Source organism: Mastomys coucha, unplaced genomic scaffold (assembly GCF_008632895.1).
Source record: "Mastomys coucha isolate ucsf_1 unplaced genomic scaffold, UCSF_Mcou_1 pScaffold5, whole genome shotgun sequence".
Taxonomy (NCBI): domain Eukaryota; kingdom Metazoa; phylum Chordata; class Mammalia; order Rodentia; family Muridae; genus Mastomys; species Mastomys coucha.
Window position 1 is genome coordinate 96,964,555 of NW_022196911.1, and position 18,237 is coordinate 96,982,791.

The 18,237-nt window shown below is 44.2% G+C and overlaps 1 protein-coding gene and 1 long non-coding RNA gene across 5 annotated transcripts in view; one reads left to right on the forward strand and one right to left on the reverse strand.

Moving 5' to 3' along the window:
* Positions 1–18,237, reverse strand: part of Stat3 (signal transducer and activator of transcription 3) — a 53,443-nt gene that overhangs the window by 11,774 nt on the left and 23,432 nt on the right. For 3 of the 4 annotated variants that reach the window (XM_031350741.1, XM_031350742.1, XM_031350743.1), the window contains exons 2-12: positions 12,386–12,536; positions 9,965–10,109; positions 9,305–9,403; positions 6,936–7,031; positions 6,710–6,791; positions 6,307–6,401; positions 6,004–6,155; positions 4,826–4,984; positions 4,645–4,737; positions 3,965–4,024; positions 87–116 (exon numbers count right to left, since the gene is read on the reverse strand). In XM_031350741.1, the coding sequence (XP_031206601.1) occupies positions 87–116; positions 3,965–4,024; positions 4,645–4,737; positions 4,826–4,984; positions 6,004–6,155; positions 6,307–6,401; positions 6,710–6,791; positions 6,936–7,031; positions 9,305–9,403; positions 9,965–10,109; positions 12,386–12,513 (1,139 nt within the window). In that variant the 5' untranslated portion in view covers positions 12,514–12,536. Of the gene's footprint in view, positions 1–86; positions 117–3,964; positions 4,025–4,644; positions 4,738–4,825; positions 4,985–6,003; positions 6,156–6,306; positions 6,402–6,709; positions 6,792–6,935; positions 7,032–9,304; positions 9,404–9,964; positions 10,110–12,385; positions 12,537–18,237 lie in introns of those variants that run through there. The other variant, XM_031350744.1, reaches the window with a different exon arrangement.
* On the forward strand, positions 88–5,731 carry LOC116076802. The gene is made up of 4 exons (XR_004113103.1): positions 88–419; positions 637–720; positions 1,220–1,258; positions 5,708–5,731. It is a non-coding gene; the product is annotated as an uncharacterized LOC116076802 (long non-coding RNA).

The following is an 18,237-nucleotide window of genomic DNA, read 5'->3' on the forward strand; positions in this document are numbered from 1 at the left end:
ATCATGGGAGAAAAAACAACACAGTGAGTGCTGCGTAGCCAGAGGATAAAGTTAGATGACAGAGAACAAAAGGCGGCTGAACTCACCCTCTGAGGGCAGCAACATCCCCAGAGTCTCTGTAAAGAACACAGACAGGGGTTAATAAAGCTGAAATTAGAGACCCTCTTTCTTTCCAGAACCTACTCTGACTACCCATTGACCTCCTCTGATGGAAAATGCCATTAGATGTTCAGTTACGTTTTCGGTGTGAAACACAACTCTGTATGCACTTAAACAGTAGCCTTAGCTGGGTGCCTAACCACAGCTGTTTTCCCTTCCTAAGGAAACCTCCATCCTCTCAACACAGGATGGCAGAGCCCACCTCTCTCCGGAGAACCATAACCACTGCATTCATCAGAACAGAGGAAGCCACAGAGCAGGTGAAGATGGGTCTGCCTTGTCTGTTTTGTTAGCTTTCTGAGACAGGGCTCTGTGTGTAGCTCTTCTGGCTGTCCTGGAACTTGCTCTGTAGACCTGAACTCAGAGATGACTTCTTCTGACTCCTGGGTGATGGGATTAAAGGCCTGCTCTCAACTGGTCTACCTTGCCTCAAGCAGACCCAGGAGGCAATACCCTGGGTTGCTCTTCTGTCCACAGCCATGGAATCACCTGGAAGGGAACCCTGGTCTACAGGTGTACGGTAATGATGGCACGGAAGATCCCGAGTTCCTGAAGACACCTGTGAGTCACTAACCTCATCCTTAGGTACTTGCCCCAACTGCATTTCCAGTTACACAGGTTGTGAATTTCCTTATTATCTGAGCCACGCTGGGTTTTCCATAAAGGTATGCTGTTACCGAAAACTGACACCACCCATGATACAGCTGGAAACGCTATCCCCACGTGACCACTGCTGCCGTCTCTGACAGACCATCTTTTCATATTATGATATTTCTGTCTTTACAAGTTCTTCTTAGCCAGGCATGGTGTCTAATACCTTTAATCCTAGCACTGGGGAGGCACAGGCAGGTGGATCACTATGAATTCAAGGCTAGCCAGGGTTATATAGTAAGACCCTCTCTCAAAAATAAGTAAAATTTATTTTCTATTGCTATATATTTACCTACAAATAGCATGTTTTGGTGGGTTTGTGGAAGAGGATTATTAACTTCAAACCAGTTCTCTTTCCATATATTATATTTTCAAGCATTACTTATTTATTTATGTGTTTATTTTTCAGTATGGGGGTTGAGCCCAGGGCCTCGTTCGTGCATGCCAGGTAAGCATGCAACACTGAGCTGCATACACTCAAGCTTTTTTATTTTCAATGCCTGAGGCAAATTGGTGAGGTTTTGCAAGGTTTTCAAACATAGTTGTTCACAAAAAAGATCCCTGAATGGAGACATCTCTAAAGTCTAATGAATGTCAAAGTTCTTGCTTCTCCATCCCTCATTTGAAAATAAGAGTTAGGCTTAAGAATACTTGTTATTGGCAGCCTACAGAATGGGATTTTTTTTTTAACTAACTACACATCCAATAAAGGGCAAATATCCAAAAAGAATTTTAAGAAAGTAAATATCAAGAAATAAAGACCCAGTTAAAAATGAGGTACATATCTAAACACAAAATTCTTAACAGAGGAGACCCACGTGACTAAGAAACAAAGAAATGTCCAACATCCCTTAGCATCAGGGAAATGAAAATCAAAACTACTGTGACAGTCTATCTTATGCCTCCTGACAGAATAGTTAAGATCGACACAAGTGACAGCTCATGCTGTCGAGGATGTGAAGTAAAAGCAGCCATCACATATTGCTGGTAGGAGTGCAAATTCATGCAGCAACTATGTAAATCAGTATGGCCGCTCCTCAGGAAGATGGGAATCAATCTACCTCAAGATCCAGTTATACCACTCTTGGGCACAAAGACACTTGCTCAATCACGTTCACTGCTGTTCTCGTCATACTAACCAGAAAATGCAAACAACCTAAATGTCCCTCAACAGAAGAGTGGATAAAGAAAATGTGGTACATTTACATACAGAGTATTACTCAGCCATGAAAAAAAAACATGAAATTTGCAGGCAAATGGATGGAACTAGAAAAAAAAAATCATCCTGAGTGAGGTTACCCAGACCCAGAAAGACAAATGTGGTATGTACTCACTTATGTGAGCTGTTAGGTCAATGATAACCAAGCTGTAATCCTTAGAGCCACAGAGGGCAAGTATAGAGTAAGGAACTACAGGGAACAAATCGATCTAATTAGGAAAAAGAAATAGAATGGATTTCTGGATGGATGAGGGGTCTGAAATTGGAGGAGCAAATGGGGAAGTGGAGGGGAGAGGAGAGCTGGTGGTGGAAGGGAATAAGGAGAGACAGCAAAAATTACGGAGCATCTGTTGGGTAGCATGGAAATCTAGTAGAGTAGAAACCTCCTAAAACATTAACATATGAAGGTGATCTAACTTAAAACACCAAATGATGGGAGAGAGTCAGGGTCCCAACTGGCCATCTCTTGATGAAATGAAGCTTCTACTACTGGGTTAGGGTTAAATCTGATTGAATCATTGGCCAAAGGAAATCCCCAAATAACCCATGCTGTTGTCAAGACCATAGGTTGCTTTCCACAACTGACAGCAAGGCCCCATTGTTGAAGATAACACTCACACAACTCACTGAACATGGGCATGTCAAGCTGGTGCCTCCATAGAGCCCCCCACTGTATGCCAGAGTCTTTGTTACAGGAAGGTACTCTGCATGCTGTCAAAAGAGAAGTGTGAATAGCAAGCCAGTCCCAAACCTCTATCTATAATAGTGTACTACCTGCAGGATATGCTAGGGCAATGGTGGCACAAAGATGTGGAAGTAACCAACCAACAAGAGTGAGTCTTAACACTCACTCCACAAGATGAAACTCATACTCAACAAGGCTTGGGTGACCAAGACCCAGAGACTAGATAGCCCAAGGACGTAGGGCAAAACTAAATAATACTGATCTAAAAAAAAGAAAGGAAAAAAACAAAAAATATAAAAGGACTCCTAACGGCCTTTTGCTATACTCAGATCAGTGCTTTGCTCAGCCATCATCAGAGAAGAGTCCTCCTGCAGGAGATGGGAGGAAATAGAGACCCACAGCCAAACATCATGCAGAGAAAGACCTTGGAACACTCATCCCTAAATGGGATGTCTCCATCAAATCCCTTCCCAGAGCTCAGGGAACGACAAGGAAGCAGCAGCAGAAAGAACGTAAAAACCAGAGGGGTTAGAGGTCACCAAAACCACAAGGCCCTCTACATCACCATGAGCAACACTCATATGAACTCACAGAGACAGGAGCAGCATGCCCAGGGCCTGCACAGGTCTGCACCAGGGCCTCTGTGCTAATATTGGGGCTTCCCATGTAGTGTTCTCATGAGATTCCAGGGGTGCAGAGGAGTGGGACTCTGACTCTTGTGCCTTCTCTTGGGTTCTTTTCCTTCTGTTCATTTGCCTTGTCTAACTTGGATGTGATAGTCTTTGTTCTGCCTTGTTATATTTTATTTTGTTACATTAAAGAAAATGAATGAATGAATGAATGTAAACCCAGTCACTGGGGTAAAAGATTAACACTGGAGCTGCTGGGAGCGGGAAAGCGCACTCCCTCTCGTGGAGTGGCACTGGCTCTGTCAACCACTCCATGCGGCTCTCATGAGGATAGTTGATCAGCAAATAGTTTGTTGTGCATGCTTTTACTTAGTCACAGTTTGGTGCCTTGTTTTAGTTCCTTTTTTTTTCTTTTTGGGTGTTGTATTTTGTTTTCAACCTTTTGGGGGTTTTGTTGTTGTATTAAGGGTTTCGGTTCTTTGAGAAAGAACTTAAAATTGGGCAGGTACAGGAGTAGAGGATTGGATGTACTTGGGAGAAGAGAAGAATATGAGCAAAGCATATTTAAATTTAAAAGTTGCTTTTAAATAATAAAAAATTATATATATGAAGAATACTTACTTATCAATGCACACTTTAATTTTAAGCTGATAATTCAACTCAGGAAATTTGACCAGCAACCTATTAAAAACATATAGTCAAGGAAAGTTAGCAGTCAAGGAACCTACCTTGATCTCATTTAAGAAAAATATAAACCCCCTAATACTTAAATTACTAAGATGTAAATATATTGCTGAGCATGGTGGTGCACATCTTTAATCCCAGCACTTGGGGGGAAGAGGTAACTGGATCTCTGGGTTCAAGGCAGCCTGGTCTACAGACAGAGTTCCAGGCCAGCTAGGGCTACACAGAGCCCTGTCCAAATGAAAAAAAAATACACACACATATATTTTTACAAACATATTATATATGTTTACAAATATATATATTTACAAGCCGAAATTCTACTTCCACACACAGTCATCTTTGATATTAAAGGTTAACATTAACCCATTCAGCCAAAAAGAACTGAAATGCCTAAGAATGTGAAGCAAGTTGTAAGAGACTCATGGGAAGCTAATAAAAAGCATTTAATGAGAAATACTGCACTTGTTCTGATCCAAGGTGAGGAGTGGGCTTCACCCCCTCACTCAATGGCGCCCCCTAGCTGTGGCACCACAGAACCCTCCTTCCCTTAAAATCCTCAAGACGAGGACTGGACAGCAATCAAAACTCCCCCCAAAGTGTAAGGACAGGCCCACCTGACTTTCGTGGTAAACTGGACACCAGTCTTGATGACTAAGGGCCGGTCCGGGTGCATGGGCATGCAGGGCTGCCGCTCCACCACGAAGGCACTAGAAGGCAAAAGGATGGCATCTCAGATGCTGTGGTGAGCAGTCTTCTGCCTGTTCCTTGCTTCAGAACATCAGCTATTAAAGTTACCTCTTCATTAAGTTTCTGAACAGATCCACGATCCTCTCCTCCAGCATTGGCCGGTGCTGCACAATAGGGTCCCCCTTGTAGGACACTTTCTGCTGTAGCTCCTCCAGTTTCTTAATTTGTTGGCGAGTCTGAAGTTGAGATTCTGCTAATGAAGTTATCCTGCCATAATGAAAGGAAGTTCCCAGTCACATCTGTTGCCTAAAGGTGACCCGAGCACTCAGGAGACTGAAGCAAAGGGACCCTGAGTCGTCCTTCCTATCACAACAAAGGAAGGAAGGAGACAGGCAGCTGCTACCTGCAACTGGATTTCTAGCTTCATATGTATAGCTATGACATCACATATATAATCATGACATCACATGTATAGTCACGACAGATGCCTACACAATGGTTGTCACAAAGTCTGGTGACTTGCTGGTACCAAAAAGATTGGCTTTTCTTTTTTTTATTTCATTTTATTAGTTTTATATATTCAGTTATTTCCCCCTTTGCAAAGAACATATATTGTTTTAGATTTTTAAAATAACTAAAATGGAAAATTTAGTGTTAAATACAACTGAAAGTATTATTTAAATATCTTAAATGAGTGATCTAAACTTTATTAATTTATTCTTTTTAATTAAAAATTTGTTGGCTGGGCAATGGTGGTGCATGCCTTTAATCTCAGCACTTAGGAGGCAGAGGCAGGCAGATCTCTATGAGTTCGAGCCAGTCTGGTCTATAGAGCAAGTTAAAGGACAGCCAAGGCTACATAGAGAAACTCTTGTCTCAGAAAGAAAAAAAAGTTAAGATTAGGTAATGGTTTGAATTCTTGGACTAAATTTGAGTGTGTAAAAGAGGCCACCTTAAGGCAGGAATAGTGATACATGTTTGTAATTCCAGATATTTGGGAAGATGAGGCAGGAGGATTTTCAAATTCAAGGTCAGTCTGGGCTATATAGTGGGTATGAGGGCCAGCCTATGCAACTCAGTGAGATTCTTTCTCAAAGGAAAAAAAAAGGTGCCATCTTAGCAATAGTGTCCAACGTTAGGAGTGTAATCCAGTGGTTCTAGCACACTTGTCTACCACACATCCACCCCAGCACTAATAAGGAAAACAAAAGCATGGGAAGGGAGCAGCCCCCCCACCCCCGCAAGCCTGTGACTAAAGAAAAAGAAGCCTTTCTTCCAACTCTTACCAGTTTTCCAGACGATCCAAGCAGATGTTGGGAGGGCCTCCGATGCAAGCTATCTGCTGCCGCCTCTTCCAGTCGGCTAGCTCTTCATCAGTGAGTGTCTTCTGCACGTACTCCATTGCTGACAGGAGCCCCGCCAGCTCACTCACGATACTCTGTTTAGAAACCAAAACAAAGTCAGAACACATTACCCCAGACCATGTCTAACCACAGTCTCTAGTCAGTTCTAGAGAAGGAACCCATCAGAAACTGTCAAGTCTTCCCACGATAGGTGTGTGATGCTCAGGAAGCATCCATATCACTTACTCTCCGCATCTGGTCCAGGGCTGTGAGCATCTGTTCCAGCTGCTGCATCTTCTGTCTGGTCACAGACTGGTTGTTTCCATTCAGATCCTGCATGTCTAATGGAAGGAGGAAAGATTCCTTCAGCAGAGGGGATCCTCACAGCCTTCTCAATGAGGCTCTACACCGTATGTGTGCCAGCAGTCCCGGCTACTCAGAGAGCTGAGATAAGATGGTAGCAAGGCTCACGGTCAGCCTGAGCTACATGGGCAAATCCCATCTCAAAAACAAACAATCCAAAGGTTGCCCCCTGAAGGGCCAGCAGCTCCCCCTCCTACCATGAAGTCCCCTGAATGAAGGCAGGTCCTGAAACTCAGTGACAGCACTTAGCCTTCTCCAGACTTTAACGTCTCTACCGCTCACTTGCCTCCTTGACTCTTGAGGGTTTTATAGTTGAAATCAAAGTCGTCCTGGAGATTCTCTACCACTTTCATTTTCTGTTCTAGATCCTGTTTAAACAACCAAACCAAAAACAGAAGTAAAACACAGGTTCCCTTTGGGAAAGGGAAAAGAAAGTTTTGAAGGTAATGAAAGTGCGCACACAGGACTACCCTCTGCAGCCCCAGCCGGCTCCCCGGGTGAAGCCTGATTACCTGCACACGCTTCCGGACATCCTGAAGATGCTGCTCCAGCATCTGCTGCTTCTCTGTCACTACCGCAGCTGTTGGGTGGTTGGCCTGGCCCCCTTGCTGCCAAAGAAAAGAAAGAAAGAAAGAAAAAGATTAATACACACATGAATTTGTGGAAACCTCTCGTCTGAGCTCCATCCCATCCTGGTGCCTGTCAGTGGGGCAAAGGGGAGGGTGCTGGGAATATGCCCGCACTCTTCTATCTGTGCCACTGGCTTTTTACCAACAGGAAACACTGTAAACCCATTCTCTACCTTAAACCAGGAGCCCACATGTTGAACTAAGATGTCTCATCCTTCAAACAGCCCAAGGGTAAACTGTTAAAAAAAAAAAAATCTAGAAAGAAGCTGGGATGCAGCTAAGTACTGGAGATCCTGCTTAAATAAGTGAGGCCCAGGTTTGATCCCAGCGCTGAGAGAATATTAATAAATAAATTAAAGAACTGATGACAACAGAGTGTAACATATTTCCATGAAAAAAACATTTCCCAAGGACTTTCAGAACTGTGCCTCCACGGCTTCTGCCAGGGAGAGGTTAATGCCTTAAGGGCCATAGGACTTGAAACGTAAAATGGGCTTTGCAGAGAGCAGAAACTGACATCTGAGAAGACAAGTACAAGCTCCAAGAACAAGACACCGTGACAGCAGCCCAAGGATAAAGACAGCCATCTTGAAGACTGATAAGGAGAGATGTTATCCACCCAGTTTTCCAAGCTAGAAATGCTCACGCCCTGGGTCTACAGCTAATCATGCACACCCATCACCCTTGTCAAGGGCTCAAGTCAGGTTCCAACTGCTGGCTTTTTGCTTCTTTCTACTTTGTTTTGTTTTCTATTCTTTAGACTTATTTACTTCATTTTATGTGTGTGGCTGCCATCATGTGTGCACGTGCATCCCATGTGTGCCCGGTGCCTAAATGGATGTTGGATTCCCTGGAACTGGAGTTATAGATGGTTGTGAGCCACCTTTTGGGTGTTGGGAACTGAACCCAGGTTTGCTCTTCAGCCCAGCCCTTTGCTTCTACAATCTCTCACTTCCTGTCTGTTCTCTCTACTGCGACCACAAGTCTGCAAAGCAGGTCTGAACAGGCATTTTAGAGACAGACATTCTTCCCGCTTCTTGTGGATAGCCAAACTATAGAATACAAGGCTCTCAGAACACTTGGAAAAACAACCCAGCCTCTACATTCTTTCCCATTATGGGAGCGACCCTGACAGATAAGACACAGAAATTCCATACAGAGACAGACCTTCACAGGGACCAGCCCCAAGGCTGTGCCTCTCCCTCTCCTATCTCTTAAACTTGCCTAGGGCAAGAATGAAGGCTTCGCCCCTCTATGTTCCTCTATGTTCTGCAACCTCTATGTTCCACAAGCAGTGGTCTAGGGTCTCTCAAGCTCCATACAGATTGCTAGGGAGGTGCGCTTTGCCAACTCCCAAGTTCTAACTCAGGAGTCGGCACTGGGAAGTCCCTGTGGACCAGGCATGGTGGCTCACATGGAGGCTGACACAGGAGGATCTAGAGTTTACCACACCGGGGTCTCAAAAGGAAGCCGAGCCTGGTGGCCCATGCCTAAAATCTTAAGGACTAGAGACTGGAGCAGGAACTTGTGTGGGTTAGAAAGGGCTCAGCCCATGTACAGAGCTAGGCAGCAGGGGTAACAGACTGTGACTCTGTCTCAAAAGCTGAAAATGAGAACAAGGAAAGTTTGTTGGCATCACCGAAATCCAGCACTTGGGTGGCAGAGGCAGGAGGATTATCCAAACTGGAAGTCAGCTGTGCACAGCAAGAACCCTGTCAACATCAAAACTCCGGGGCTGGGAATATGGCTCCGAGTGTGTGTCTACCATGCACGCAGCCCTGGTTCTGCCCCTAGCACCTCACTTACAGGATGTGGTGTGAGCTCCTCAACTCCCAAAATTCAGGAAGAGGAGGAAGGGGGATCTGAGCTCAAGTTCATCCTTGGCTGCAGCAACACTGTTGATTAAGGAGTGGAATGGAGGCTGGTGAGATGGCTCAGTGGGTAAGAACATTGACTGCTCTTCTGAAGGTCCTGAGTTCAAATCTCAGCAACCACATGGTGGGATCTGACACCCTCTTCTGGTGTGTCTGAAGACAGCTACAGTGTACTTATATATAATAATAAATCTTTATATAAAAAAAGGAGTGGAATGGAGACCGTGTGAATTTTTTTGTCATTTTCAATGTATGTTTAGGGCTTTGATGTAGTTCAGTGATCCCCTCCTCCTCAGCTGTATTAAACTGTCACTGTTATTTACACAATCGCTTGCTCCCCAGTGCCCCGTTCCCCATGTGGCTTCTCCTGGGTCTCACCTGGGCTGCTGTGGCTGCCGTCTGGAGGAGGCGAGACTCTTCCCACAGGCATCGGGCCACAATCCGGGCAATTTCCATTGGCTTCTCAAGATACCTGCTCTGTGAGACCAAAGGAGAGTGGAAAGCTCTAGCTGACTAAGGAGGTGTGGAGTGAGCTTGGCTAACTTAAGTCACTTCCTCAGAGCCTCCATGAAACCACAGACCAAAGGCTTCAGCATCTGAATGGAATCTGTAGGGAAATGGCAGAAGCCAGAAGCATGAGTCCATCCTGGCACAGTATGTCATCTGGTTTCACAGGGGAATGGTTGACTTTACCCAGGAAGACGCAGTTAATGGCTAAACTTTTAACATTTAGACCTGAGAGCCATGTGTGTGTGACAGAGAACAGTCCTTAGTGAGCTTTTACAACATAGAATAACAGCAAGCCCTTGCTTATTGCTGCAACTGTAACATAAGAAGTGAATTCCGGTAATGGTGCCCAGGGGCCAGTGTGCAGGGAACTGAGAAGGAGCTAATCACTTCTCCTTTGATTTAGAGTACAAGACAGGCTCTCATCATTTAGCCAAGTGAGGAAAGAAACATTTCCAGGAAGGAACACCAGCACTCCACCCTGGGGCCAGCGTCTCCCCCCACACTGTTTCCCACTGTTTCCCACGGCACCTGCAGGAACTGCTTGATTCTTCGAAGGTTGTGCTGATAGAGGACATTGGACTCTTGCAGGAATCGGCTATACTGCTGGTCAATCTCACCCAAGAGGTTATGAAATACCAGCGTGGCATGTGACTCTTTGCTGGCTGCATATGCCCTAGGAAGAGGAAGTGAACTACATGAGTAATTTGGAGAGCTTTCTGTGAAGCATGTATCTGTAACCTGCGTGGTGGAGGCAGGAGGATCAAGAGTTCAAGGCCAGCTTTCCTGGCCTAGAGAGTTCCAAGATAATCTGGATGACCTTCTCTCAAATAGGACTCTAAAACATATACACCCAGAATCCACCATCAAGGGGATGTTATAACATCTGATGTTATAACGAATTCATCATTTTCTGTTTCTCTTGCTCAGATCAATAATATCATCTATAAGTGGTATAGCTCAGGGACACACACTTGCCAAGTGTGCTCAAGGCTCTGGGTTTGATCCCCAGCATGGAAAAAAAGAAGTTAACATGAGAATGATTCCAGATATTATTATTCATTCTTATAGTCTATAGGACTAAAATATTTGAGCAAGATTCACATTCTAGTGTGGTGCAGCATCTGTAATCTGAGAACTACTTGAGAGGCTGAGGCAGGAGGATTGAAAGTTGGAGACCAGCCTGGGCTACATAGTAAGTCCTAGGCCAGTTCTAGCCTATATAGGAAGACTTTGACTCATAAATCAACCAACCAACCAACCACCGACCCCAGACCTTAGTATGGCAACACACACCTACAATCCTAATACCTGGGGGGTAGAAGCCAGAGGGAAATAGTTCAAGGGACCCTCAGCTGAAGACAGCAGGTAGCAGGCTAGCCTAGACCACCAGACCTTGTCTTAAAACAAAACAAAAACTGGATGGAGAGATGGAGCCACAGATAAAAGTTCCTGGTAGGGAAACCTGATGATGTTAATTTAATCCTTGGAGAGCAAGAGAACTGACTCCAGGAAGCTGTCCTCTGACCTCCACGTGCACAAGGCGCCATGTCCATGCGCTGCCCCAACACCATATGCACACAGCAATAATAACCAACCAACCAGCCAACAGCAGCAACAAATGCAGCAACAAAAGGACAGATGCAGTCTGGGCATATGGTTCAACCTTAAGAGCAATAAGAATCTGAGTTCCCATCCACAGAACTCATATAAAAATGCACATGCCAGTGAAGATGGCAAATAGATTATCATTTTTTGGTATTGTGTTTTTATGAGATTTCTGTATGTGCACAGGTGTCTCTGCATCTACGGGTTTCTTATTCTTTCTCTCTGGCTCTTTTTTTTTTCTGTTGGGATTATTTCACTTTATTTGAGTTTGTTTGCCTTATTTTATTACTGTTTTTTAGTGTTTGTTTGTGTTCTAGTTAGAAAGGGAAAGAAAAGGTGTGGATTTGGGTAGGAGGGGAGTTGGAGAAAGAAAAAACATAGCCAGAAATATATTATAGTTTTAAAAAATCTATTTTCAGTTAAGAAAAGAAAATGCTGGGCACAGTAGCTCATGCTTGTAAGTCCAGCACTGGGGCATCAGAGATAGATAGATAGGGGGTCTGCCCTAATTGGATAACTCTGGACCAATGAATGACTCAGTCTCAAAGGACCCAAAAGGCATTCCTAAGGATGACACTTGAGGTTGTCTTCTGGCCTACACACACACATACACGTACACACACACACACACACACACATGCCTGAATTTATACAAACATGCACACATACATGTAAATGTTTTGTTTTGTTTTTTTAAAAAGGACAGATAAGGTTGTTTGCCTTAAATTCTCAACCCTGTGCTCAGTCAGATTAGTGTCCATAGTGCTTCTTAGCACAATGGGCAATGCCAGGCTGAGTGAATGAATCCTCACTTCCTTGGCCCGCCACCAAATCAGGTATGTATTCTGGAGAAAGTAGGTCACACGCAGATAGAACTGACTTAGGCCAGAACTGGCAGATCCACCTGACTACACTAAACAGAAGGTAAACAGCTGGCATTTCCTCTGTGCCTCTATTTCTCTCATTCCATGTCTCCTCTTTAACAGGAGAAGTCACGTGTGTGGTGGACCCCAATTTCTACCTGACATAGAATTCTCAGATTTAAAAAAAAAAGATCTGCACCTCACTGTTGAGAGTCAGCATGTGCAGAGAGCTCACCAAGCAAGTGACACACAAGCCTGACTTCACAACCAGCAAGGCGCTTCGGGGTGCAAAGAGGCCGCTGGTTATATGCACTCTGAACATGCACTTTAAGAGACTGTTACCTCTGCTCTCCTAATCCTTTCCCAGCACCTGCCCTCATATGTCCTTGATGAAAGGGTTAAGGTGTGAACCTAGAAAAGGTTGTGTCCCTCGGCTCAACCCCAAACCCCCAATTCAGGGAGTTTCTCAAGAAGGACTCACCAATCTTGACTCTCAATCCACGGGGCCAGGAACTGCCTCAGCTCCATGGGGAAGCTGTCACTGTACAGCTGGTGAAGCTGCTCCAGGTAGCGTGTGTCCAGCTGCTGTAGCTGGTTCCATTGAGCCATTCTGCCGCAATCAGGGGTCACGACTGTAAACCAAAATGTATACATGGTCACCACAAGCCCTCATAGGGAATACAAAATCTGAAAATACCCTGGTGGCTCTGAGAAGGAGCTTGTAATGGTTTTTATGGTCTTTTGAATAACACACGCGCATTCATAAAGCCTAGCACCACAACTCTGTGCACCCCGTGATGCTGGGCATCAAACCCAGGGCCTCGTACAAGCTATACAAGTTCTCCACCACTGAGCTAATTAATTAATCTCCAGGTCCTTGATTTCCTGAAACAGAGTCTCAGACTAGCCTTGCTATTTCCTACCTCTGCCTCCTAAGTGCTTGAATTTCAGGCATGAGCTGCCGCACAAGGCTGCCACACAATTTCTTCTGTTACAATTAGGTGTGATTCTAAGTTCTAGAATCCACTTTCAAGCCAGGCACAGCGGCTTGTGCCTGTAATCCCAGCACTCCTATGATATCCTGACAGAGAGGGCAAGGCCAACCTGAGCCCTAAACCGCTGACACTACCCCACCCCCACAGGGACAGAGAGAGAGCATACATGCTGGAGAGGTAGCTCAGCAGTTTAATGCACTTGTTGCTCTTGCAGAGGACCCAAGTTCAATTCCCAGCACCCACAGGGTGACTCATAGTACACTTAACCCCAGCTCCAGAGGATCTGATCTGACACACTCTTCTCATCTCTGAGGGCACTGGATAAGTCACATGGTACACATGGGTACATCTGGGAAAAATACTCAATAGAATAAAACAAAATAAAAAATTTTAAAAAAACAAACAAAGAAACAAAAAACTGACCAGGACTGGAGAGATGACTTGTTAAAAGCACTAGCTGCTCTTCCAGAGGACCTGAGTTCAATCCCCAGCACCCACATGGTGGCTCACAACCATCTGTTGTGATGGGATCTGATGCTATCTTCTGGTATGTCTGAAGACAGCTACAGTTTACTCATATAAATAAAAGAAATCTTTTTAAAAAACCTGACCAAATGATGACAACAAACTAATCTCTACCAGAGGTTCAGCAGATTAAACAAAAGGCATGTGAAGCTGATTGGTTTCTTTCTTCTGGATTTCTGTTTCTTCATCTATAAAATGCAGGTGATTACTTCTCCTTGGGGCCACTGAAGTAATATTCCTAAACCTCATCTAAGAATGCAGCCCCAGCAGGTGACCAGCATACACCAGTTCCTTCCGTCCCACACCCACTGATCCAGGCCATCACTGAGGCCACAGAAAGGAAACCTGCACTGGCTCAGACCAGTGCTGAGGGAGGACAGAGCTGGCAGGCTCCTGGGGAGAAGTGGCATGTGCCTGGAATCTGCCCACTCAACAAAAATATATAAATATATATTTATATAAATATGTGTTTATATATTTAGAATATACATATATATTCTAAATCTGGGGTAAATAAGGAAGGAGAGCTAAATACCACATAAACAAGTTGATCCTGAAATGGGGACTACCCCACTGAAATGCTCAGCTGTGAGAACCCGGCCCAGCTAACCATGCATGACAATGTCTCTCCAGAACACTGGAGGTCTAAAAATAACCATGAGTAAGAGCCCAAGATTAGGGAGTGGTATGTGCACGGCAAACACTATCTGGAATAAAAGGCTGTGGGAGCGCATGCTCCCACAGCCTGAAGGGCTCTGCCTCTCCGTGCAGTGCCCCAGGAAGAAACCAAAAGCTATTAGGGCCCTCTTACACAGAGGCCAAGTCAGAATCAGCCTCTCCTAGGGGAAAAGCATTATGTTGCCCTGTGGTTTTCAGGAACTGATTTACAAGCAATCCATAACAATTTGAAGCTGGCAAGGAGGTTCACTTGGTACCATGGTGGTACACGCCCATAAAGCCAGTTGGCAAGATAGGAAAGGAAGGAGGTGGAGACACATGGACCCTGGAAGTTCAATGGCCAGCTCATCTAGCCAGCCTACTTGGCAAGGTTTCAAGCTAATGTGATGCTGTGTCAAACAAAAGAAGAAGGAATGACATCCACAGGTGTCCTCTGACCTGCACATACATGTACCCACACATGCATGAACAGGCACACAAAGAAACACAAAAGGAAATCTACATGACAACTTATGTAAACATCAGTGCACAGGACTTCACTGAACTGAAAGATTGCACTGTTCAGCATGGGAGGCACCAAACACATGTGGCCACCCAGGCAATGGAAATATGGACGTTTCCATCACACCCATATATGCAGCATTTGAAAACAGTCAGAGAAATAAGCATACAAAGCTCAATGTTAAAATACTATTTTGGAAATGTTAGGCTAAATACATTATAAAAATTATTCTCCCATTTCTTTTTTTAATACAGTTACTAGAAAATTTAACAGGCCAGGTGTGATGGTACATGTCTTTAATCCTAGCACTTGGGAGGCAGAGGCAGTCAGATATCTATGAGTTCAAGGCCAGCCTAGTCTACATAGTAAGTTCCAGGGAAGCCAGGGCTACACAGAGACCCCATCTAAAAAAACAAAACAAAACCGTAAAAGAAAAGAAAATGTAATATAACACGTCACCTGCTTTCTATTTATTGAAAACAAGGACAATGTTGCTCTGGGCCACATTGTAAAAAATGCAGTGGCCCTAATTAAATCATCTGCTTGAAATAGTAAATTCCAATGCTCTATAAATTAATTACAAAACAAGACTATTTAACCATTTATCTTGGACACAAATGCAGAGTCAGTCCCACTCTATCTACTCCATCACAGATGAACATTCCAGTCGGGTGCACGTTTTCAATCTAACATAAAAAATGCTAAGTTATCCACAGCTGACTTATTTCTAGTCTATAACTCAGAGGGTTGTCTCATTGTTGATATTTGGTATTTTTAGCTGGTAGATGGTATAATGGCTTTTTCTTACACCAGAGAGACCGGCTTGTGCCTTTTCCCAACTAACTGAACCATCAAGAATGACTAATTTTTGTGTTTTGTTTTTATCTAACCAAGAAGGAAAATTATCCTAAATTAAAGGCAAAAAGCAGGTCTTATTTCCAGGGAAATATGAGCGTTTGGGTGACATGGTTTAGCTCTGAGTGTCTAACAGCCATGTCCTCATGTGCTGCTTAGCTGCAAACCACGCTAATTAACAGAAGACTCAGGGCAATTGGACTAAACGTTCTCCACACAAACACAGATCGTTTAGAGATAACTAGCCAAACTGTCTAGGAAAACCTCGGCCAACTGGCTTTGCTATAATTGTTTTCCTAGAAAACATTTAAAAATGATACTTTACAACCTCAATTCTGTTTTTCAAATTACAAACTGATTTAAGAGGCTGGGGACATTGCTTAGTGGCACAGTGCTTACCCAACATGCTCAGTTCCATCCTCAGCATCACAAACACCAACAAAAACAACTTAATCTGATCCACTCTACACGATATGGCTGTGTAGTCTAGGCTGGCTGATCTCTCTGCCTCAGTCTGAGTACCAAGACTGGAAGGGTACACATCATGCCTGACTTCCATTAAGTTCGAACTTTTGTCTTCAAATTCACTTGAAGCCTGTGCTTTAATAACCACTTCATCGGAAGCCAGAACATAAAAAGTGATCTACCCAGCAGTTTGAATGCCAAGTACCATCCTGGGTGTAGAGCAGAAGTCAAGTCATCCATCTAATCCAGTGGCTGGATTAGAGTATGACATAGGCTCGCTGCTCTGCTGGCTTTCATGAGACTTAGGGGAGCAGAACATCACCGCAAATGTACAGAGGAAAGGTAAAGTGTGTGTGCTCCTTTGAATGCCACTCATCTGTTTGAATGCTGGGCCATCAGTTAGTGGAAGCATTTGGAAAGGATTAGGAGGTGTGGCCTGCTAGAGGTGGTGTGTCACCTCCCCTTATCAGGCCTTATCCTTCTCTGCCTGCTACCTGTGGGTCAGGGTGTAAAGTCCTCAGCTACTGCTCCCTTGCCTGACTGCTTCCTGTCATGACGATTGTTGATTAGCCCCAAATTAAATGCTTTCTTTAGTAAGAGTTGTTTTGGTCGTAGGTCTCTTCACAGCAACAGAACAGTAACTGAGATCTGTGATCCTATTTTCTTTTGTTTTAAGGGATTTATTATTTTATGTAATAAGAGTTTTGCTTGCATATTATATATGTGCAGTGTGTGTGTGTGTGTGTGTGTGTGTGTGTGTGTGTGTGTGTGTGTGTGTGTTGTGTTGTGTACCAGCAGAGGCCAGACACGAGCATTGAATTTCCAGGAAGTGGAGTTACAGATGGTTGATGAATGGCTATGTGGGTGCTAGAAACTGAACCTGTGTTCTTTGTAAGAGCAGTCAGTGCTCTCCCCTGACAAGCTATCTCTCTAGCCCCTGATGATTCTAGTTTCTATAACTCGAGAGAAAAGGAAAATGAAACAGCATGTCACCAACGCCTTCTAGACTTTTCCAAACAGGAATTTCTTAGCCCCATGGGGATAACCTACCAATGGTAAGTCATAAGGAAAATAGCTCCAGTCTAATGAGGAACTTCTTACTAGAAAGATTATCATCAGAGTAACAGTCCTAACTTGTATAGTCTAGTCTAAAGAAACTTAGGAAACCACAGGAGACCAAACAGAAAAGGGGCTTATCACACAACTTCCTAAACTCTCTAAGCTAAGACATGTATGAACATATATGAACCAGTAAACTTAAAATGGAGGAGACAGAGGATGAAGAGAGGGACAAAATTCAAATGCACATAAAAATACACATCAGAGCTGGGCAGTAGTGGCGCACGCCTTTAATCCCAGCACTTGGGAAGCAGAGGCAGGTGGATTTCTGAGTTCGAGGCCATTCTGGTCTTCTGAGTGAGTTCCAGGACAGTCAGGGATACACAGAGAAACCCTGTCTCGAAAAAAATCAAACAAATAAAAAATCCACAACAGAAAGTGATACAGAGACATCTCTGAGGCGAGTGTAATGGGACTTACCCCTTAATCCCAGCACTTGAAAGGCAAAAACAGCAGGCTTGGAAGTTTAAAGCTTGCCTCAGCTACATAGTAAGTTCAATGCCCACCTGGGCTATGTGGAACCCTATCTTTAAAAAAAAGACAATTCACCGGGTGGTGGTGGCGCACGCCTTTAATTCCAGCACTTGGGAGGCAGAGACAGGCAGATTTCTGAGTTTGAGGCCAGCCTGGTCTACAGAGTGAGTTCCAGGACAGCCAGGAAACCCTGTCTCAAGAAAACAAAAAACAAACAAACAAACAAACAAACGACAATTCCTGTTCTGTTTCACAGTGTGTCAAAAGGCCTTCTTTGGAGCCACATATATAGCTCTGGCTGACCTGAAATTGGATATGTAGAGCAGACTGGCCTCAACTGCCTGCCTGGCTTCCTGGGTACTAGGATTAAAGGTGTGATTCACCATTTCCTCTTCACTTCTAGGAGGGGTGGCGGGGAGAAGAACACAAAACAAATAATGTATTATCCATTGTTGATGCTTGGTCTATTCCTATGTACAGTAAATCTGAATACTGGCCCCAAGGTCTAGTTGCCCCAGGGATGAGGAAATCCTCATGTACACCAAGTAATGTTATGTAACCTTGCTCCTTAGTTTAAAACTATCAGCTGTCTAAGATACCTATATCCTATAGCTGGGCAGAAGAGAGGTAGATAGGGTTTTGGTTTCTGGGCTTTGGTTCCAGGACCGTGAAAGAGAAGAGAGAGAAGGTGGAGAGAGGAAGGTGCCAAGGGGTAAGGGA